General features: G+C 43.3%; 2 protein-coding genes across 30 annotated transcripts in view; both read left to right on the top strand.

Moving 5' to 3' along the window:
* Nucleotides 1–23,028, top strand: part of LOC121098114 (dipeptidase 2-like) — a 41,657-nt gene extending 18,629 nt beyond the window's left edge. For 17 of the 20 annotated variants that reach the window (XM_040615785.1, XM_040615779.1, XM_040615787.1 and 14 more), the window contains 8 exons: nt 3,357–3,492; nt 5,065–6,345; nt 7,520–9,154; nt 13,146–13,219; nt 14,647–14,744; nt 19,546–19,881; nt 20,394–21,699; nt 22,795–23,028. In XM_040615785.1, the coding sequence (XP_040471719.1) occupies nt 3,357–3,492; nt 5,065–5,259 (331 nt within the window). In that variant the 3' untranslated portion in view covers nt 5,260–6,345; nt 7,520–9,154; nt 13,146–13,219; ... (2 more) ...; nt 20,394–21,699; nt 22,795–23,028. Of the gene's footprint in view, nt 1–3,356; nt 3,493–5,064; nt 7,481–7,519; nt 9,155–13,145; nt 13,220–14,646; nt 14,745–19,545; nt 19,882–20,393; nt 21,700–22,794 lie in introns of those variants that run through there. The other 3 variants (XM_040615773.1, XM_040615784.1, XM_040615789.1) reach the window with 3 other exon arrangements.
* The window catches only part of SLC12A4 (solute carrier family 12 member 4), a 52,635-nt gene continuing 44,043 nt past the window's right edge, over nt 14,656–23,247 (top strand). For 3 of the 10 annotated variants that reach the window (XR_005831171.1, XM_040615760.1, XM_040615758.1), the window contains exon 1: nt 17,155–17,443. Coding sequence is in view for 4 of the 10 variants with exons in the window: in XM_040615760.1 (XP_040471694.1) it covers nt 17,170–17,443 (274 nt within the window). In the remaining 6 variants the exon portion in view is untranslated. The other 7 variants (XM_040615765.1, XM_040615761.1, XM_040615766.1 and 4 more) reach the window with 6 other exon arrangements.

The following is a 23,247-nucleotide window of genomic DNA, read 5'->3' as shown; positions in this document are numbered from 1 at the left end:
TAGATCCCCCATCACTCTCCTAATCTGAATCTTCATTCTTCTCTTCTGAAAAGGGGAATACAAGATTCTCTAGCATCCCTTCATCCTCCTCTCTCTTCCTTTCTGCATTCCTAATACACCTTTGTCCAATGCTGCAAGTTGAGCAACATCTCTTGAGTCATTTCATTTCCTTAATTTCTTTTGCCTTCTGTTTTTCCAAAGCTAAAACCAGGGAAGCCTGCAGGGCTAGATTAAATCTGTGATTTCTCTGCCATTCTGGCTTCATAAGGTAAAGAACATATCAGCATACATTACTTCATACCATTTGCCTTCTCTTAAAACCAACATTAGTTGTAACAAAGTATTATACTCTATAGTTCCATTAAGTGGCCACTTCTCTCTGTCATCTAGTTTATACAGTGGCCAACATTAGTTACAGTACTTAGGAAGATCTGCTTTTCTTGCAGTGCCCCCTGGGGACCCACCTATTTCCTTCCAGTGCCTCAAGATACACCCAAGGGGGCTTTTCTTAAGGATGCTGCCACTCAGTTGATTCCCCATTGTTCAAATAGGTCCCATACAGATGACCACGGCGATTTCCAGTTCCCATCTACTAGTTGTCCCTCTGCCTATCCAGTTGTCCGATAGTCCCCTTAGTTCCCCCAACTTAGACTGATGAGTTCTTTTCCACTGTCTATCCCAATGGCAGGTATGACAACACTCACACTGCCACACACCCCAGTCTTGCGAGTCATGAAAAATTATTCCTATCCCATCCCGGTCCCCTGGCCACCTTCTGCGAATCCCCTCCTTCCTAACTCAGAACACCGAGGACATGCTGCTTGCAGTGACCACGGTCTTGACAAAGAGAGACCCCTGCTGTTCCTTCCAATAAGCGCACTCAACCGTTGGCCTAAACAAGACATTCACCTATTATTCACAATTTTCTCGAATTATGCCATTTGTCTCCACCGTGAAGGGCAACAGCAGGACAACGGAACCATGGATCAGAACTCTGCACTCGCTTCGCAGTTTCACCGCATCTCAGTCCTTACACTCCAGAGCTAGCTCAGTCATGCACCACATTCAAATACAATACATAAACCCCTTATTTAAACAAACCATCATCAAAAGGGTGATTATTCTGCAAGCTATCACCACGTATGCTTCTATTTCCATTTTTTCCCAGGGCAGTTTCTCCTGTAGTAAAGACAGACGAACCCCACTGTTAATAAAAACAGACATGCAATCAGGGCTAGTACTCATGCAACACAGGTAGAATGATTACACTGGTACAACAATAGTTTTAAAATTGCCTTAAGGGGGCTTACCATGCTCCAAATATTCCCTAGAACCAATTATTAAACAGTCTGGGCATCCCCAACACTTTAGAACCAAATTGGGAGTCTCATAAAATACACAAATTCCTAATACCAGAACAAAGAATACCTTCTGCTGAATGGTCTGTCATCCACTCCTGCAGTGATCCAGTTGAGGTGGGGAGTCCCTCCGGGAAATCCTGGGGGTACCACAGCCAAGCAGAGACGGTCCCACCTGGGTTGCCAAATTGATACCAGAGATCAGAGTTTTGAGACCCCTTGCTTTCTAGCACTCCTTGTTGAGGTGGGAGGTTAGGTGTGGCTGGGCCAGGATTCCAAGGTAAAACTCAGTAACAAGAGTCATTATTGAGCAGTTAATTCTTTATTTGTGGCACCGGGTGCGTAGGGGGCTGCTGCTTCTAGTGTGTGCTCCCCAGCTCCGGTTCTCACTATTTTTATGCTACAATCTAATACACATGCATAACATTCCCTGGAAAAGGAATACATATTCAAACTATTTCCTCAAAATGTTTTACATATTTTTCCGTCTCCTCGCACATGTGTGCTGCCACCTTGAGGGTCGTCTTGGAGGGTCTTCTCATGAAGGCTCAAAGTCTTTGTCAACATAAACTTTCAGCTTGGGGTCTCTTGCACATGCGCAGTTCATTTCTACTGACTTAAAAACTTCTTATCCTATTGTTCTGAAAAAAACATCCTGTTCGCTAGTTGAAGAAAAATTGTATTTTCCTTTGCAGTGCTTGTTTACTGTTGTCAAAGGTTATTTATGACATCCCCTTATCTAAACTCCCAGACCACAAGTATGTAGCAACTAAGTATTTCCCTACATTCTACATACATTAGCACATTGTACAAAGGTTAGTGAACCTCTGCCCACTCACCAAAGTTGACCAATTTCTTATTCTTTTAACCTTACATATTAATCAGAGTTAGTTAATCATAGCTCTGAAACTATAATCTCTGAAATAAATACACAGTTTGCAACAAAAGGACACATTTTACTGTATGCATTTTGAAAAAGACCATAATTTGAATTGGTGGTCGGGTTGCTAAGTTCCCAAGTCCTGGAAGAAAGTAATGGCATACATTCCCTGAGATACACATATCACCACACCTCCACAGAAAAGAAAATAAACAGAAAATATTAGTTATCTCAAAACAAAGTCAGAGCCTCATGGAAATACAATTTAAAGCAGCTGTTTAATGCAGGTTTCGTAGCTTCTTACTTCTAATTCCTTTTTATTCTGGTAAGAATTAGCACAAGACATAGGTCAGTTTTGCTTATTGTGATTTCTTCAGCAAAGAGTTCTGAATAGCTTTCTTTTCACTGCCTAAACTGCTGAATTCAAAACAGAATTAATATTCTAATTGTATTTTCTTTGGAAAAATGACTTTGTAAATGACAGCACACAAAATTGCTTGCAACTCCTTAGCACATCCTGTGTTTGCAGGTTCCCTTTTGTTCTGTTACACAAGTGGATTGCACCAACTCCATCTGTCATGCAGCTGTTTCCTCTTAATCTAAAGGCCAGATATAAAAAGCAGATTAATGCATACATGAGTTTGTTGGTGGGGTTTTCTTTCCTCTTTCCTCTTTCCTCTTTCCTCTTTCCTCTTTCCTCTTTCCTCTTTCCTCTTTCCTCTTTCCTCTTTCCTCTTTCCTCTTTCCTCTTTCCTCTTTCCTCTTTCCTCTTTCCTCTTTCCTCTTTCCTCTTTCCTCTTTCCTCTTTCCTCTTTCCTCTTCTTTTCTTCCTACATGATGTTGTTCTGCCTATACATAAGTACACCTTCATTCCAGAATACACAGTTGTGTTCTGCTTATGGGATCCTCTGTACAGAAGAAGCCTTTCACTGTATCCCAGTTCTGCTTGTTTATATCAGTTGAATTCTTAATTATTTTTTTTAAATTCTCAGAGAAAGAATTGAGTCCAAAGTGAGCTCACTCCAAAACTGAATATGTGCAAAATACTAATTAAAAATCTTTTTCTACATTTTTCCAGTGATGTGTGTTTAATATTCCTGTCTGACTCCTGTCAACAGTTTCCCTGAGGGTTTGGAAGATGTTTCTAAATACCCTTCTTTGATTGAGGAACTTCTTAGAAGAGGATGGAGTGAAACTGAACTGAAAGGGGTCTTAAGGGAGAACTTTCTCCGTGTCTTCAGGGAAGTGGAAAATGTAAGACTAAAAACCAAACTGAAATCTTGACTCTTATTAAGAGGGAGAGAGGAATTGTTGGTGGGGTTTTTTTCCCTGTTTTGTTTGGGTTTTTTTGGTGGTTTTTTTTTTTTCTCTCAATGAGAGAGCTATGAGGGAATGTAAGCACTTAATGCAATAATTCCAAATGCTGGGAAAGAAACCAAGATGGCAAGAGAGAGTTAGCAGGATAAAGGAAAGTGAGAGAGAGCAGACAAAGCTCTTTGGAACTTTTTCTCTGTGGTAATCTGATAAGTACACATCACTGACTTCTAAATAGAATCACTTCATGGTTTGGAGAAACTGTGAACGTACCAGTGTCACAGTCTGGCTGTGTTCGCCGGTGCAGTAAGGAATGCTGACTCCTGCAAATCAATTTAATTCTTGTCATGGGATTGGGCTACTGTCCAAAAGGCTCCTGCCATGCCCAGATCACTAACAAGCCATAAACGTAACTACTAGATCATAAGGAGCTTTAAGTGTTACTGGTAGAAGCTAATCCATAAGGATGAGAGAGGAGAGGAAGGAAAGAGACCGTATGAGAGTAAAGGCCACCTAAACAGTAACTTTTTCAAAGCCTCTGTTGAAACTTGGAAACTGCTTGCTGCCTCCTGTTTTTATTTACAGGAATAATTAAGTAGATATTATACACAAAGCCTTATAGACAACATAGAATTAACAGATCTTTTTTCCATTTGCCTTTTTCGGGTATGTTAGAATGAACAGAAATCTGGGAATTTTGTACGGTTCCACTTAATCTGCCAAAATATCTAGCTAATGCTGAGTTGCACATGACAGACTGACATTATCATTGAATCATAGGATGGTTTGGGTTGGAAGGGACCTCAAACCCCCTGCCACTAGACCAGGTTGCTCCAAGACCTGTCCAGCCTGGCCTTGAACATTTCCAGGGATGGGGCATCCACAGCTGCTCTGGCAACCCGTGCCTGTATCTCATCACCCTCACAGTAAAGAATTTCTTCCTGATATCTAATCTAGATCTACCCTTTCTTGGTTTATAACCATTACCCCTTGTCCTGTCACTACAGGCCCTACTAAAATGTCTGTCCCCATCTTTCTTATAAGCCCCCTTTAAGAATTGAAAGGCCACAATAAGGTTTCCCTGGAGCCTTATGAAGAGGTTGAAATTCATCACACGTAACTGATCTGTGAGATTTAGTCATTTTTTTTCCTTCTAAATTAGAGACATTTGAAGGTCTGTCTTGAGACTGTGAGTTGACTTTGGGGTACAGAGCTCATGAGTTGGTCTGCTTAAGGTTTTCCAGCTAACACATCCATATGTGAAGGGAGCCAAGATAAAGAACAGCCAGACCTGTGACTCTTGCTTGTAATGTATCTGCAGTGAATTCTGGGAAGTGTTTAATAGGAATGCAAACATCGGGATAGTGTAGTTCATTTCCTCAAATTCAGATGTGGTTTTGCAATACAGTTTGAGTTGGTTCACTTGAAATAGCATTGAATTTGCTAGGTGCATAAAGTTTTGTGCTGTTGTGCCAGTCTGGCTTTCAGTGGCAACCTTTTGAATTTTTCTAGGTGCGGAACCTTAGTCGACTAATGGATGTAGGTGAAAGTGAAATCCTGCAAGAAGAAGTACAAAATTCCTGTCGCCTAGATCTACATAATTACCGGTTTCAGACAGCTAAGTCTTTTGGATTGCCTTCTGTGGCACAACCTTTTAGTCTGACACTTGTAATTGTATCATATTTAATACTGAATTATGAATCATAAGATCTATGGAGTCTAGAGAGAGCTATATAGAGCAATCTGCAATGCAACTAGTTACCTTTTTGGGTTTTGTTAATGTAAAGCTATGCTGACTTTTTTGTGTATTTCTATAAATTCACCTGCATACTTGAAAGTTAATGTAGATTTTAAATGTTGTAGCAAAAACATTTGGAATTTGAAGTGATAAATTCTGTGTCATCTTGGCTAAACCAGGACCAATATTGTTAATGGAAGGTAATCACATCTAATGAATAAATTCTGTAATGCGTGACACATGGTTTTGGTACCCATATTGTGGCACTTGATATAAATACTGAATCCAGAATCAGCAGTTCCACACAAGAACTAGAGAATATGATTAAGACATGTGTGCTAAGATGTTTTCAGATATTACTTCTTGTAAAATCATACAGCTTTCATCATCAGTCAATGGCTTAATCAGACAAGACCACCCCCCTGGTACATGTAGAAGAGTGTTTTTTTGGTTTCGTTTTGTTTGGGGTTTTTTTTTTTTTCTTTTTTAAGATGACAAGATGGATGACACTGCTACTTCTATTTGGATTTCATCCCTACCACTAGCTTTAGGGATCCATCCTGCAGCACTAAACTCTTATTTTTGAACCCTGACCAGGACAGTGGGCAACTGGAGAGTTATTGAAGGATGGAGGTAGGTGTTTTGCATTCAGGTACAGGTGAGCAGGCAATGTTGTAGATACTTTTCTGTAATTTGGGAACTTCTATTTGCTGCATGTTCATGAAGCTAGGAGCAAGAATAAGGTAGGACCAAGCAGGAATTCTGGCTAGTCAGAGTGTGAAATCTTGTTCTGATATTTTTATTGCAGTCTGAAGAGTATAAAATCAGTATTTAAATAAAAATTTTGTTAGAATGTTCCACAGCTTTGTGGAAATATTTCCATGTTTTTTAAAAAAGATCTTTATCAATATGAGGTTTTATTATTTTATTTTTGTTCTAGCTGGCTAATATCAGACCATTGCCAAAGGATTCATAGACATGAGATTAAAAAGAAATCTTTTTATAATAAATCTTCTGCTGTTTCAGCCTTCAGAACACATTATCAAATACACAAGGTATGTGAGGTTAGAAGCTACTGTTATACAGAAAAGCATATATTGCGATAGGCCCATTCTTGGTAGGCTAATATGGCTTAAATCTTAATTTTTAGTCAAATATTGTGAGATTCCTGATGAAATTGTAAGACAGCAGCACTATATCTTCTGGGGTCATTTCCCAGTTCTTGCTGGTAAATGCCTTCTCATGATACTTGCCGTTAATTGTGATTTTTATCCCATGATACGTGCCTTTATTTACTGATATGACATCTACAGAATTTAGCCTTAGTATAAAATAAAAGTTCTGTAATTGTTTTAAGGACAGCATTTGTAAATGCAAAGTATTTAACAACTGGAAAGACAAGACTAAGCATGAACAGAATGGAAACAGCAAGTCAGTTATTTTCTAGAGTCACCTGAGACTGTTCCTGGCTGTATTCCACGTATAAGTAGGGTTTCTGGAAGAAGACATGTTCTTTTATTGCTTCAAAATGAAGCTTCATTAATTCTTCTGATAAGGTGGTCTCGTTGATAAGTGTATTCTGAATATACTACTGCCACTTACAGAATTCTTTACAAACCATGCTGAACAATCCAGTTGCATACAAGCCAAGTTTTAAAGAACATTTTCTCAATAAATCCTGGTTATGCATCTACAGTCTTGCCTTCCCAATAATGCTTGACTGCATCAGAACTTGTTTTACTGGTAAAATGATTTCAACAGGGCAAACACTTATTTCCCATCAGTACTTCTGCTAATAGCTTCACAAACCATTGGAAAGCTGCCATCCATGGTCTCTTTCCACAGAATTAGTACTGTGATAGTAACTTCATTATATATTTGAGACATAAGATGCTTTGTTATTCCTTCCAGCCTTTTTCTTTCTACCGTGTCATCAGATTCCTCCCTGCTAACTTCTAATTTTTTCCCCATACTAAAGCATGGATTAAAAATATATTCCTTTTCTTAAAGATATGAATAATACTTTTATATGACTGATTCCACCATACTATAGATATTTGTAGTTTATTTCATTGTTTTATCTACAGTGTATTGAACTTATTTGACTGCTTTGTGCATTTAATAATTTGTAGCCTTGTGGCAAAAAATATAAATGAAATTTAAATAAAATACTGTTTAAAATTGTGTATAGATGCTGGTGTAATCTCACAAAACAATGTGAATGTTTAGAACTCCAGGAAACGCTGAAACAACCGTGCAACTCTGCTGCAGAAGGAAAGCCAGGGTAACATGAGGGCTCTGAGTCTGTTCTTCACGGTGAAGGTAGCCTACCCCATGGCAGGCAGGAGAAAGTCAGGTATGTTTAACCCTAGAGCATCCTGGCTGTAGGCAGTCAGCCTCATCTTCTCTCAGATACCACCTAACCTGTAGAGAAGTCCAAGCAAGTGCCTATGGAAAGGGAACGTGGATGACTCAGTCATTGCAGTGAGTCCATGATGACAGTGGTGACTGCAGCAAATCACTTGGTCAAGCTACTCAAGCCACAGAGGACAAGGCTTATGGGGAACCAGACAGGTTGACTGCACCAAGGTTGGGATAACCTCTACTTCACAGCATTGCTGGCAGATGTGTGAAGATCTGGAAGTCCCTTTTTACATTGCTAGTTACAATGTAAATTCAGAATGCTTCAAATAAGCTGCTTGTGGGAAACTGACACCCGAGCACAAAATCGTCAAACAAGAAATGGAAACTTGTGCGTCGTGCAATGACTATGCATGTGGTTTCTAGCTTATCTAATAGATGCGGTTAGTTATTTTTCTTAAACAATCAAAATCACACCACCTGAAACATGGTAGAAAGGCATCTCTTTAGAGTTCCATTTCAGAAATACAATCGTGTAAGATACGGCTACCACTGCTGCCAGAAAAACTATAGTGTCCCTTCAGTCTGAGTGCTAGTGTCTCAGTCCTACTGACAGCAGCTTGCAGTAGTCGTCACGACACTGCATTTCTAACAGCTCAGGCATAAAATGATTGCACTCTGATTTCTGCCTCCCAATGGAGAGGATGATTCATCCTGAAATTGAATGCTTTTGCACTGCACCAATTAATAAAAGCAATTTGCATTGGTAATTTTGAAACACATGCTAGCTCAACTGACAGATTCGATTATGGCTAGTGGTATCCATGAAGTATCAGATATAACTGAGATATCAACTTTGTAATAAGCTTTGCTGGCTGCCAAAAGGAAGAATGCAAGTCATTATTTACCTCTTCTAAATAATGAGGTGTGCTAACGTGAATTCTGAAAATAGTTATTACTATTTCTGTAAATCTCAAAATCGATGTACTATCAAGTACTTCAGGCTGATTTTCTAAATAAGACCTAAACTTCAAGGCATCTGTAACAATCCAAGGCCCATGCTTTCACATGTGTGGTATGAACAGCCAAAAACTACAGATGGAATATTGATGCAGACTATTGATCTGATTCTAAAAGGCTGACGCCAGCACCATTCCCCCAGTACTGTCCTTTTCCAGACTAATGGGCTATAGCAGCCACAGAAAAAAACAACTTCAATTCTCAGTTGTCTCATCTGGGTAAGTGGTGATGCTAGAAACTAAGCCTAACAAGTCTGTTGCTGGTTTAACATATACAGCTGATCTGTTCTGCAAAATCCGAGTAGTTCGGTTCACGTATCTTAACTTCTGATCAGTAGGTGACTTGTTTGGGCCATGGAAAGACTTTTGCATGTTTTACATTGGATACGGACTACTGAACTGTGCTGGTGCTTAACATCTGCACTCCTTCTTGCATATTATTGAGCTGCCTAAGCACCATGCCAGCATATTTCTATGTTTCAAGGTCAGTAAACATCACACGTTAAGTCTAATGACTCATATAAAAATTTATTAACTTCTGTCTGATCTTAAACATAAGGTTCAGTGGCCATCTACAGCACAGAACCAACTTGGAAAAGCTGGGTATTATTGCAGCTCCATCACTTTCTGGAGCAGGGTGCAGTGACATAACAGTTTAAGCCAGTGTCAACTTTGGCTGGTGCATTCCTGCCCTGTTTCTTTGCTGCATGTTGTCTCCCCTGTCCCTTGTGACAACACTCGTGTTTGTGTAACTATATGGTAAGCTGGTCCAAGGAGCTGATCTAGCTGAAAACTAGTTGGTTTCCTCCCTCAAGTGATGGGTTTCCTGCGGATCATGTCAGTGATTGGGTTAACCACGTTCAGCGTTAGTGGAGGGGAGGAGGAGCAGAGCAGACTGCAGCAACTTGGATTTCTTCCATTTGCTATTGAAAGCAGCAGCTCCTCTGTTTGCTCTTCTTGGATTTATACATATGGAAATGATCAAATTGCTTCAAAATTTGAAAATGTAACATGTCTAAACTACAAAAAAATTAAATAATCAGAAGATTCTTGCCACTAACAGTGAATTTCATTTGCTATTAAAATTTGTTGGATTTAATTTGAAGACCCAGAGCAGTATGTCAGTGGATCTGCTGAACTGTTTTCAGGACAGACTGTGACGCTGAATAACCCCTTGGATTCAGTGTTTCAAGAACATTTTTTTTCCTAACGTGGTCTTGATTTTTGTCTTGTTATCTTACCTACAAACCTTACATCTACATAAAACAACTTGAGATGGTGTGGTAGGTGTCTGGTGCTCCTATAATTTTCTTTTTTTATATCTTTTTGAAACCAGATAAATGGAAAAGCTTCTACTAACTTTCATATTTATTTATAAAGTTCATTATGTAATTTATGCCAGAGGAAAAACGACTGGTGGCAACGGGAAACATTTTTGGCCCATTTCTGTATTTCACAGATGTTCAGGATCTTTGGTGATTGATCTAGAACCTCTCAGTCATTTGGTCCGGTATTACCAGATGAGCCTGTTTGTAGCCTGTTTCACTTCCTGGCACTCAAACTGCAAAGGTTGCAATTCTTTCCCCAATGTCTGTACTGTTTGAGAAATTATTACAACCTGTTAAGTCTTTTTTTGTTGTTGTTGTTGCAAAGCAAAAGCAACAAACAACCCCTCTTCCTAAAGCTGTGACCTCAGAGAGATACTAGACTTGGTTCAGCTGCTTCTGTCATGAGTCAACAAATAGTGGGGAAAAAACCCGCCTAAGTAAACAAAAGTTCAGCATTTAGCTAACATCGCAGAAATGCTTCTGCCTTCTTCTAGTCAAGGCTCTTAGCCCTAGTGATCAAAACTCAAATGAGAAGTCACTTAAATTTGCTCTGTTTCTGTTGCTTCTCCCCAAATTGTTTTGTCAGCTTCACTAGGATGACTCTTTCCCACATATAATGGGTAAGTATTTTTCCCTGAAGCCCTTTCTCAGCACCTGGTCTCGCTGTTTTCACAAAGCATTTCTTTTGCCGGTTCTGCAATGAAAGAAAAGCACAGGAAGCAAGAATTCAAGTTCCCCTGTGGGTTGTTGCTGAGAAACAAAGACTAAAATAGCTAAGATTAAAACTGAAGCTGATACAGGTTTTGTCAGACAAATCAAAACAAAGTCCCTTTAGACTGCAATACAAACATTCAAAAGAAAAACTTTAATACAGCTTTGAAGATTTCATTTGAATTAACTTTCCTGAGTGTCCTCCTGTAGCTAAACTCGACATCTAAAGAATCTTGTCTAGGCCCGTGCTCAGTTTCTTCTCTGAGCTCTTTATTAAAAATTAAACAGATGATGACAGATCTGTCCGTACTAAAAATGTAACTGCACTGAAAATTGATCCCTGGACAAAAGAAAAATACACAGCAAACCACTGAGTAGTGTTTTTCCAGCATCTTAATCCTACCCTGAAAAGTACTGCCATGTTTAACAAGTTTAGTGGAGAAAACCTGACTGAGTGGGGGAAAAAAATAATCTCAAAGATTTAATAACTTTTCAGTCTCTAAAGATGAGATTAAGGTATCGTGGCAGAAATGGCTATGCCACATATCAAATACAGTTATGAGTATAAATGGGGCAGAAGTTCCTTGAAGTGACTAAATTTTGAAGTGGCACCATAGTGTCCTCTTGTGGTCTTTTAATATCTAAGCTGTGATGTGTTTTCTATGAGAACAGCAGCAAAATTTTCAGCTGCAGTTAGTGTAGGAGCTCCTGTATACAGGTGTAATGTGACCTTCCCTTGCCTTATTTTTCTCCTGGAAACGGTGTGTGGAGGATTGCACATTGCTTCTCCCATAAGCTCTTACTGCTCTGTCCCCAGTTCTTTACATGTGGGTATACGCGTTGTGGTCCTCTCCAAAGGACCTCTTTCAGTAGCTGCTTAGCTTTGCCACGAATGAAATAGATCCTGATCTTTGTTAGTGAGAAACCTTTGCTGCAAGGTTGCTGATTTCTGGCCTGCTTTGTCCACACAGCTGGTGTGATCCTTGGATGAGGAGCAGCAGGAATGTGCTGAAAACGGAAGTTCGCTATGGTGAAATGCTGGTCATGAACTTGCAAAATTTCTGCCAAGCCTCGTGTTGAGGGAGGCTGTACCTTGGCAGTGGCAATTTTTGTTTTGTTATTTTTTCTGATGGTCAGCACTGGGGTGTTTGTCACCCAGGTTCCACTCTGGCAGAAAAAATCTTTCAAAACAATAGTTATGGATCTACTGCAGTGCATATCCCAGCCTTCCTCTTTACATAGTTTTAAATATCTGTATTTACATTTTGATATTGGTTCAAAACTTGCAAGTATGTAATTCTTTCAGGTGTCAGGGCTTTGTGCCTAAATGTGTGGGAGATAACTGAGCAGGGTTTCAGTTTCCCAGAGAATTTTTTACTATGTTAGATCGATGCTATAGAATCTGCAAGTCTATAAATCTGCAAACCTTTCCACTAACCAACAATCCTGTTTCTGTTCTACCTGGATTATTTTTTTTTTCTGGGCCACTACCCTGCTACTAAGTTGATAATCCAGGATATCTCAGAAATACTTTTCATATCATATGGTTTAGAAATTTCCCATGGTTTCCACGCATAATCCATAGATTCATAGATTCACAATTCATAGATTGTCCCATTGACAAAGAAGAGAGAAGCATTATACTGGCCTGTATTGAGAGAGATGCAATTTGGTTATTATCTAAAAGATCAGAATGCAGGTATTCCGCTCAAGAAGTTTTACATATTTTGGATAAACACAATTATGGATGTTAAGTCTCAGGCTTCTCTAGGGCACTGTACATATACCTCTAGGCAAGCCACATATTCTGCCTGGGGACATAAACATTACAGTCAGCAATGACACAGTAATTGGGCAGGTTACTCCACCAATGAGGCATTTCAAAGCTTCATGCACAGAAAGTTGTTTGGTTTTTTTTTTTGTAATGTAATTAAAAGCACTCCAAACAATGTTAGGGGCAAAACAATTTTACAGATGAAGGTAAAAAAACAAAAAACAAACCCCAAAAATAATCTGAATTGTAATTTTATGACATACTTATTTCTAAGGATGATACTTCTTGCTTGGCCTTGATTATCCTAGTTAGAAAAAATAAACTATTTTCTTTAAAATTAGGCATCTCCCCACAAAGAAGGGAAGATAAGAAAAGCTGTCCTCAAACACAGTTTCAGATGCTGGCTCCTTCTATCCTTAAGCAAATGACAAAGCACTTTCATTGAGAAGGAGTTGAAATAATGTTACTTTTTGTTGTTTGATTGAAGTTAACGTTATATATTGCGAGTCCATAGGCTAACAATAATCCCCAGCTCGTTTGCAGGGGCCTCCCAATGTGTGTACCACCTCCCTTTGCGAAGGCTGGGGCAGGCTGTTCCCTCCACTATATCTTTAAAAGCACTCCGTGATACTAATATTAATTCTATGTTTACTTTCTCCTAGGATGACTGTATGCACACCACACGAGAACCTGTGAATTGCTGTCTGCCAGGGAAAGCCTGAAACACCTTGCACAAGTAAGTCAAGTCTGTTTCTGTAACAGCCAATGCAGCGTGCAGTCAGGCTGTAAAAGCCAAGCTGCTATTTTTTTAATATTTGAGCGGTGTCACCTGTAAAAAGAAGTGTTCAAGGCAAACTTGACCTTGCTTGCCTGCCCTGCAGATTTAAGTTAATTTAAACTCTTCAGCAGTTTACCAAATTACCCTTCTAGAAGACTCAGAGTTTCTCATAGAACCTTTTCCTTCTGGCATAGTTGTTTACTCTGGAAGCGTACTGACCCTGGAAGCTTATACCTACTTAAGGCAGTTCACAAATACACAGTGGCTTACTAGTTAAGAACTGAACTGGGTCTTTGCTTATATGATTTCTAGGTAATAAACGATTTAGAAAGCAGTTCCTGATCGTGTATCAGAGGGGAGACCATGGATTTGCTGATTGTTAGGTTGCTGATTTCACTGATGCTCTTAACATACATTAGAGTACCAAAAATTTAGGCCTTTTCTTATCTAATAAGCCTTGATTTTCTAAGCTGGTCTCAGTGTTTTTCGCAGTGAAACCACAAGACTTTCTTAGCAGTTCAGTTTTTCTCTGCTGGGGGTGGGCTGTCTGGTGTATAGACAGGAGGGGGAAAAAAAAGCAATTAGTATTATTTTCTCTGCTCTTTCACTGACCAGTCTGTACCCTAACGAAACCATAATCCTGAATTCCATTTAGATTTGTAGAAAACAGGTATTTTTTTGTATAAATTTGTAGAAAAAGGTAATTTTTGTAGAAATTTGTAGAAAAAGGACATCCCCATTACTTAATGAGAGGTAGTGGTGTTGTCTCAGGTAAATGCTGTAGTATTATAAATCATCTGGTTTCATTGCAGCCTCATATTCATATCAGACAGCTTTTAAACTTACCATGGCCACTCATACCTTCAGATGTAACAAATCAGTATTCGTACTCAGGGGGAAAACAAACAAACAAAAAAGTCAGTCACCCAGGCTGAAATTTCAGTTCTCTTACAAACCAGATGCTAAACAACAAAGTTCATATGGGTAGATAACGTCTTATCTGTAAATATGGGTTTTCTCCAAGTCTGTAAAGAACCAGTCTTCAGACAAAAGAAATATTTTTGCTTCAATAAACCTGAATAGTTTCCTAGGGCTAAATTCTCTCCTAAGACACTTGGATATAGTTTCCATTCCAGAGAGAGGAGTTGCTGGTATACATGCATGAGCTTGATTTTTTTTTTCCCCTCATGCCATACAATTTCAGTGCCATTGTTTTGTGGCGGCATAGATGCATTTTTTGGTGCCTAAAGACAGCTCCTTGCTTTTGAAAGCTGCTCTGGCAAGATGAGAAGGAAGTACCCGGTTTAATTCTTCATCCTGAATAAGCATGACTCCAAAAACATTAACTCTTGAGACTCATTTCAATTCCCATCTCCTTTTTCTAGGACAGGTTACTTAGACCAGACAGTTTCACTCAAAAGCTTTATAAAGTGGAAAGCGGGAAAGAAGACAGAAGACTAAGCATGAACTAACTTGCTCAATGGTGAGTTATCACCTTGCCCTTTTTCTATGTAAAATTCTTTGCCACCTGTTACTCAATCTTCCCATTTTCCTGGTAGACTCTAGCTTATTAGGTCATACTTACTGTGAACACTAATGAAACATAACTCAGCAAAAAAGGGTTAAACAGAAAATGCTACTTTTTGGGCAACTGTTCCACTTTCCTCTGGGGAAAAAAATATTGAAGATATTAGACAGTGGACTAAGTGGTGCACTGGGATGTTTCCAGCCTGTCAGAACTCATGTCAGAACATTAACAGAAATGCTTTCTAGATTATCAAAATTGGCCTAATTTGCCCACAGAAATTGCTAGTAAAACTTTACAGACCTCATTGAGATTGTATTTCCAAATATGCTCATTTTAGGGTTACTGTGGGGAAAAAAAATAATCTCACCCTAGGTCTTCAAGATACCATGAGTTCTGAATGGAGGAAAACCTGGGGTTTTTTTTATCTCCTCCAAAACTGATGCAGCTGTTACTGAAATGTACATGGCCACATGAAGATTATTGTTGTTTTCCTTAACAGAACAAAGATATAAAGTAAAATGTAGGTTATATGAAAGCACAGGAGTCTTAGAAGCCTTTCCACCTGCCTGATCAATACTAACAGGTGTCATTGCTCTGGCTTTCCCCAGGGGTGGTCTACTAGCAAGTTTGTGTTTAGTGAACTGAGAGACCCGTATGCCCTTATCAGCACTCACACCACAGCATGGATCTTTCTTGTTTATTTCAAACCCCAGCTACTTAAAAGCAGACTTACTACTCAGTTCTTGTGAACGAACCATTCTCCCTCATTTGTCTCTCTTCTGCTCCTTACACAATTTCTTTCTTTCAGCGGCCTGGGGATTGCTTTGTCAAAAAGGCAGGCCAGATTGAGAAAGCTAGGGATAAGGTTCTTCTGACCGTGGGAAATGTCTAGTCTTATCCTCCTCCTCTGCTCTAAGCCTCCCACAGACCCCTGTGCAATCTGAAGGCAAAACTTACATCAGTGCCAGACTGACCCGTCAACGTACACTGATTTCTTGATTAAGGGGTATTGCAGTCAATAATCTGCAAAACTAGTTTGAGCTGATAATTCCATAGGTAAAATGCACACACCGCTCCCTAGAGCTTTTTTCAGACAGCTACAGAACGCGTTAAAAGGGATCCTTTATTTTCAAGGCTAGCTTTCAAACAACACAGGCCATCAATTGCGTTATCAACTATTAATTCATAATTAAACTCCCTGTGAAGGCTGCTGTGGATGAAACGCAGCCAAGATACCCATCGCTGGCGCCAGCTTTTTGAAACGCGAAATTGCATTTCGCTCCCCCCGGGCCAAAAGATGAAGCGGCTGGGCTGGTGGCCCCCGCCGCCACCCAGGCGCCCACCCCGCTGCAGGGAGGGGGGGGGGCGCCCCCCGCTGCCCCCGTTATGAAGGGCGGGGGGGGGAGCACAACGGTGCGCGCCCGGCTGCCAGCCCGCTGGCGGAGCATCAGGGCCAGCGCGCCCGGCCCGGCCAGCCCGCTGCCTTAGCAACTGGCTGCTTTGCGTGTGGCTGGAGATATCCCCTGCTCCAGCCGGCGCTCCAGTTTCCCCGGTGCAGCGTTTTACCCCACGCTCCCCCTTTCCCTGGGGCTCGCCCCCTCGCCAGGGGAGCCCCCCCGCTGCCGCTACTCGGGCGGAGAGCGGGGACCGCTGCGCGTCGGGACCGAGCGTGCAGCGCAGCACAGCGGCTGGCGGAGGGCGGCGCTGCCCCGCCGAGCGCCGCCCTTCCACGGTCCAGGGGAGCCCCAAGATTTATTGTTGTTTTTTAATGGTGTCTTTGCTCCCTCAAAGCCCCGCAGGGCTCCCGGTTCCTCCGCCCGCGCCTCGCTCGCCGCCGTTCTCCCCGCGCCGCCCGGCCCCCGCCAGCGGAGCCGCCGCCCCGCCCGGCCCCGGCGCCGTGGTCGTCCGCAGGCGCCCCCCCGGGCTGGGCGCGGCACCGCCCTCCCCGCGCCGCCGCTGCCCAGCAAATGGCGGCGGGGGGGGTGTGTGGTGCGTGCTGGAGGCGGCCCGGGGCACGGCGGAGCGAAATTTCCGCCCCGAGGCGGCCCGGCAGCGCCGGCAAGGGAGGGCCGCGGGCGGAGGGCGCCGAGGGGGCCCGCCCCTCCCCGCCCCGCTCCCGGCGCGCCGCGGCTCCCGCCGCCCCCGGGCCCGGCGCCCGTCACGATGACTGCGGGAGGAAGGCTCCCCCTTCCCCGCGCCGCCTCGCCGCCTCCGGCCCCTCCTCCGCGCCCCCGCTGCTGAGCGCGGCCGCCCGGCGGAGCGACCCCCTCCCCCGCGCCCGGTCCTCGCTGCGGGGCCGCCCCGGCCTTGCCCGTCCGCCCGGCGGCTCGGGGGCGGCAGCCGCCGCTCCGCCTCGCCGCCCCGGCGGCTCGGAGGGGGAATGGGTGGAGTTGAGGAGCGCGGTTTCCTGAGAGGAAGTGACCGCACGGGGCAGGAATGCGCCGCCGGCTCCGCGCCGCGTCCCGCCTGCCTCGCTGCGGTGCCGCGGGGAGCCCTCGCCGCCCCGCCAGCCATGCCGCACTTCACCGTGGTGCCGGTGGAGGACAAGCACCGCGCCGAGTACGACAGCGTAGAAGGGCTCAGCTGGGTGGACTACCGGGAGCCGGCCGCGGCGCCCGCCACCGGCGACTCCTACGACACCGTCAGCTCCGACGGTGAGCGGGGCATGGCCGGGGCGGGGGGGCGACGGTGCCGGCCGCTCCCGGGGCGAGGGGTCGGGGGCGAGCCTGCCTTCCTCCGCTCCGCATCGCTACCGCACACAAAGGCGAGGGGCGGCGAGGGGCGCCGCGCCCGGAGGAGCAGCCCCCCAGCACCCTCCGCGGGCTCCGCCGGGGCGGGCGGCGGCCCCGCTCGTTGCCAGGGCCGGGACGCCGCCGTGGCGCGGCCCGCGGGGGAGCTCGGCCCGGCGGAGGAGCGTCGCCGCCGGCCGTCAGCCAGCCCGGGCCGGGCGGCGGGTGGGCTCGGGGTGCGGTGGCTGGGGTGGCCCCCGCCGGGCCGGGACCCGCCCCGGGGATGCCCCTCCACTTGTTGGTAGCCGTAGCCCAGGGCCGGCTGTTATCGCGGCTCCCGCAGGCTGCAGTCATCAGAGGCGATAAGAGCCCGCGGAGATACGCTCAAACGTCTCCAGCGCTCCTCAGCCCGCACGGACGGGTGACAGAATTCGGTTGAATGAGCCGAATCTCAGGTGACTGCTTTTCTTGCTTATGTCATTCCCAACGCGCCTGCCCAGCCGGGGCCCGCTGCCTCTCGCCGGCCCCGGCGCACCGCAGCGTGCTGGGCTGGCTGTGGCTCGCACAGCTGCCCCGGCTCGGCGGAGCTGCTTTGTGTGCGCCGCTAATACATTCCGCTTACAGAAGAGGAGCACGTAAGTAGGAGGGGATTTTGGGTGGTGAGAAGTACGTCCTTTCATTAGGCAGCTCGTATGGTGCTCAGCCTGTCTTGGTGTGCGGCTGTGACTTTTAGGTATAAATCAGTTTAAATACGGCAAGTCTTTTTAGGGTAAAACCGAAGGCTGCTTACATCTGGAGAGTAGAGCAGTTCTGGTAAAAAGGCTGGTTTAGCTCTTTGTGGGATCTGTTTCTTTTTTCTGCCTTGGTTATTACGTTTAGCCCTGTAACCTCTTCAGGAAGACCTTCCCACGGGCTCAGCTGGTGGATTTGACTTACCCTCTGTGAATCATGTGTGACTTTAGGCAACAAAAGAAAAATCAGTAAACACCTGACCTGTTCTTCCCTGCCTGTGCAGTCAAACTTTTCAAGAGTGTGAATGTTATTCAGCGCACAGTAATCCCTGAAGGGAGCCTGCGCTGCTCAGGCCTGTGCTTAAGGAAGCGAGCAGGCTTATTTTGCTGAGTGATGTTCGACTGTCATGAGATCAAGGTCCAATTCCTGCCTCGTCACCTTGTTCAGTTCTCTGCAAATCTGTGTCTCGGTCTCCAATATGCGCCATTCTTTTTCTTTCTCTTTTTTTCCCTTTCTTTCTTTGCATTGTTTTCAAACAAATTTTAAATTTCATACACCAAGTAGCTTACATAGGCCTAATGTCCATTGTGTTGGTTCTTTTCTAGCATGGGCATTTTGGAATGAGGAAAGGTGGGTGCTTTTCCCAACTTGTGTGTTGTCACAGACAAGGTGAGCTCTAGCCCTAAAGGCTGTGCAGGGCTTTGACTTCATTTTGTCAAAAAAGGTCTGTTTTATTCTTGGGTTACTGAACATGCAGTTCCTGCGTATGAAAGTAACAGGTGTTTTTCACCCATCTCAGCAGGTTGAGGCGGAGACCTGGTGGAGTACTTTCTCCACTAGCTAGCCTTGGCCGTGGCTTGGTAAGTGTGACTTTGTGGAAGCCACTGCTGTGGCGGATAAGGGAAGGTCAGTTCAAACCGCCTGTCATTTGGATATCAGACTGTCTGTAGGATGTTTGCAAACAACACGCTGCAAGATACTTGGCTCCCTGTCTCACAGTCTTATCAGCAGCTAGCAAGCCGTGATCTCCTAAGTGCTGCTATTCCAACTGCAGCATGGAACCACGCTGCTGGAAGTTAGCTGAGTCTCTTTATTTTAAACAAACTGATAAATATCTAGTAACATCTTTATTAATATATGGTAGTTAGTTCTGTTTCAGTTTGAACTGTAGCTGCCTTCTATTTTTTAATTTACTTTCACAGTAATTAAGCGTTGTTTCATATCCTCAGGGTGTACGTATAAAGATATGTTGTCTTGCCTACTTGTACTGACAAGCATGTTCTTCTTCCCTGCAGCCTTTTCTGTCTCTTCCTAGGTTTTTTGGGTTCATGGCTCTGTAGAGGGGAATCTGAACTCCCTTGTGTTATTCCTTTGGGTTTCGGTGCTTTGTTCTACATCCTGTGCAGAGTACCACAGCCTCTTGTACTGGGGGAGCATTGATAACGTGACATAGTGAGGGGGGTCGAAGCTCCTGTTGACCACAGAAGTATCTCACAGCTGTTTAGCACTGGCTGGAGCAGCGCTGTGGACCAGAGGGAGGAGAGTGACCCTCCAGAGCCTTCTGGAGCTGCTGGTTGTGGGGTTCGTGGAGGGATTTGTTGGTGTTGGTGATGCCCCTGGTTCCAGCCAAGGTAAACTGTGACTTGAGTATGCAATTCCAGAGTTTTACGTTGTGGCCCTAGCACGGGGCACGCGGTTCGTATTGGCGGTACGTGAATGCACACAGAGCTGCCTGAGCAATGCCAATTGTCCAGTCTTTCTGTGCGATCAAGTAGCGCCACTGCAGTCGGGACGAGGAGTTAGTTGTGATTGTTCTGATGAATCTTCTCCACGCAAGGTTTTGTTTTATCAGCTTGCTATTCAGAACCTTATTTAAAGACTTCTTTGGATTGATCAGAGATGGGTTAATCATATGGCCCTTCGTGATGGTCTGTCATGGTAATGTAACTGTTCATAGCGGGTGTGTAACAGCGTGTGAAGCAGTTACTTTATTGTTCAGTACTCCTTGCGCAATCTCTTAGGCTGTTGCTTATGATTCTGACGGATCCTGGTTTCACTCTGCCCTTTTTGCTCCAACCTTTATTTGTCATAGCCTTGGTTTTGAATGTTTTTTTTTTTTTTTTCTGAATTTTGCTCTCTTTAGGATGTCAAGTGATACGGTGTTACCTAAACGCTACAGATGTGGAGCCATTCTGCAATAGAATTTCTTGTCAACCATTTCCATAAGAAGACATTAGTCAGTGTGCAATAATTTAGCCTTCCCAGACAGCTCCAGTGCTTACTTGTGAATAAAATCAGCCTTTTTATTCTTTTTCTAAGCATGTTCCACCAACTACCACTGCTTGTAATAGATTTTGACATCTTTCATTTAGCAAAAGGAGTACAAAGAATTATTCTGTGATCCTATGATAAACATGTGAGCCCTGCTTTATGGATCGGCAGGGATGAGAAATGTGAGTTTGGCATCCCTTCAGTCTTTGAAATAATGCCAGCACATTAAGTTGGGTACAGAGGGTAGGAAGAGGGACAGTGGGGCCTGAATAGTGTTTAAAAAAACTAAATAAGCTTTGCTTTAATAGGAATCTCAGCTCCACAGTGATTGTGCACCCTGTTAACCCAAGCGCAGCCATGTCATGTGTCCTGTGGGAAGTTATTTATTTTCCTGTGACTTTTGTTTGTGGAAATGAGACACTAATCAGCTTGGTGTCACTAACCAGCTTTGGTCAGCTGCCACCCTTGGGTTTTGCCAATGAATTGCTCTGCTTATGTTCCAGTTATCACATGGCTTCCTTTCAGCCCAGAGTTTTCTAAGTAAACTTGAGACCTTTTCCTCACGCTTACAGTCTACATCAGTATGTACAGTGCCCTTGTGCAGCAACAGGTTGTGCTGGTCATTTGCAGTAAGCTGTTTTCGAGAAGATGGGTGAAGAAAGTTCTGGTGTGGTAGCAGTGTGCTTATACCTTAGGTTTCTTCCCATTTCACTGCTTTTTAATATGTGGCAACTTACTAGTAAAGGTTTTAAGCCTTTTGCAAGACTTGAAATAAAGCTCACATAAAATATGTCTGAAGATACTTTCAGTGGGGATGTACAAACCATTCAAAAATTCCTTTTCAAAGGGCTTAATTTGTATACGTATGTGTTTTGGCAAAGTCCAGAGATAAGATAAAATTAGTGATGTGATGAATCAGGTACTACATCTAAATAGTAGTGACAGAAAAATATGTGCAAACACATTTTAGGTTATCTTAAATTCAAGAACTTCTGCTAGCAGCCATGTGGGTAAATGGCAGTTAAAGTGGTCATAGGAGGATATTTTTGCGGAACCTCTGTAGCATGTGCATCTTCAGCAGCTTTAATACTGCCTTAAGATTGCAGAAAGAAGTCACGGAGGAGGGAGCCTGGGGAGAAGTTGAAACAGCAGCTCTGATTTGTTTGGGAGGAAAGAAGGTAACCCGAGAATAGAAATGTGCAGATGTCAGTGAACTGGCTTTTCTTTGATTTGTTTACTATTGTCTTGCTGAAAATGGTTTGGAGACTGTACCTTCTTCAGTTTGGTTGCATTTTGATGAGGAAGGAGGGCGTTTTGTGTTCTGCTAAGCTTGGCATCTGTTTTCCCTCTCTGTTAAGTTTAATGGGTGAATTTGAGATATTAAAGGTGTCCTGTCAGTGCTAAATATGTCAATATTCATCCCAGTCCTATAAGGGATACTTGTAGGATACACAGCAATTTTTTTATCATTTCAGATGCAGATCCTGAAAGGGGTCTTAACAGTAGCATCATCAGTGTGAAGTCCTGTATTGTTTTTTCTTTTTTCTGTTAGTGCAGTCAGCAGCTAGCACAGCACTGAGAGCGGTGCTGAACTCCGCACTACTTTTCTCAGCAATACAGGTGCATAGATAAGTGGGCTCTTGCTTTCAGATAAGGAAAGATAAGAGTGGGGTATGTGAAAAATGAGAGTGGAGAAGTGTTCTGTGAGACAGTTGGCTGTTTACAACACTTGGGTGGGTGAAGCAGGCAATATATACTTTCTTTATAGCTTGTAAGCAAAGGAATTTCTCAGAGAAGCTCATTTTAAGTGCAGCCCATGGTGAATACCTCAAATTTCTTATAGCAGCATGGAGTGTCATAAGGTTTAATTCATCTATTAAAAAGCTTGCCTAGGAAAAGAAAAAAGTTCATGTTACTGCATGAACTGTGACTTTTGCTAAGCATGTCTCTCACACCTCTTCTGATTTGTGTGGTGATACAGGCAGAGCTGGAGAGGCTGCAGCTGTCCAGTACCAAGGGGATCTGGGTGCCAACTGCTGGCGGCCAGGAGACTTGGCTAAATATAGAAAAACATGGGCCTTTTTGTGGGTTCTCTGGCATTTCAGTCATTTGGGAAAGCTCTGGGAAGGATCTTTGTGATAGGTCTAAGTGATCTGAAAGCAGCTTCTGTAACTGTATGTGTGTGTGTGTGTATGTTGCAAAAAAAAAAAAAAATAATCTGAGAGAAGATAAGAAAAAAAATTTCCAAACAACCCTTTGTTGGTCTTTTGTAGCTGCTGAGGTTTTGTGCTTCTGAGAACACCTGCATATAGAAGACTAAGCAAATGCACATGAAAAGACATGGATTTTCCATCTAACTCTACCTGCAAATGCTCTCGTTTTGGTTTGCTAAGCGCCCATTTCAAACCTGATTTGAGACTAAATTTGGGGTTTTTTTTATATGCCGAAGCTATACCTTTTATTCAATCTCTGCACTTTTCTAAAGAAATTCAAATAAATTTTGGGATTTCTTACAGTGTTTGTAGTACGTATCTCTCTCATGTATAAAATTGGTCTCGGTGTGTGTTATTCAATTTCCCTTACAAATTTTTTCAGTGTTTCACTTCCTTAAAGAAAACGGTGACATTTCCATTCTATTCCCCACTGCAACAAAATTAAAGAATATATTTTTGCATGCTCTTAAATGTGAAGTTTAAATCTGCCTTTTGCTCTAAAGTTCTATGTAG

This window comes from Falco naumanni, chromosome 15 (assembly GCF_017639655.2).
Source record: "Falco naumanni isolate bFalNau1 chromosome 15, bFalNau1.pat, whole genome shotgun sequence".
Classification (NCBI taxonomy): Eukaryota; Metazoa; Chordata; class Aves; order Falconiformes; family Falconidae; genus Falco; species Falco naumanni.
Note: the sequence above shows the minus strand (reverse complement) of the source record. Positions and strands in the feature narration are given on the sequence as shown.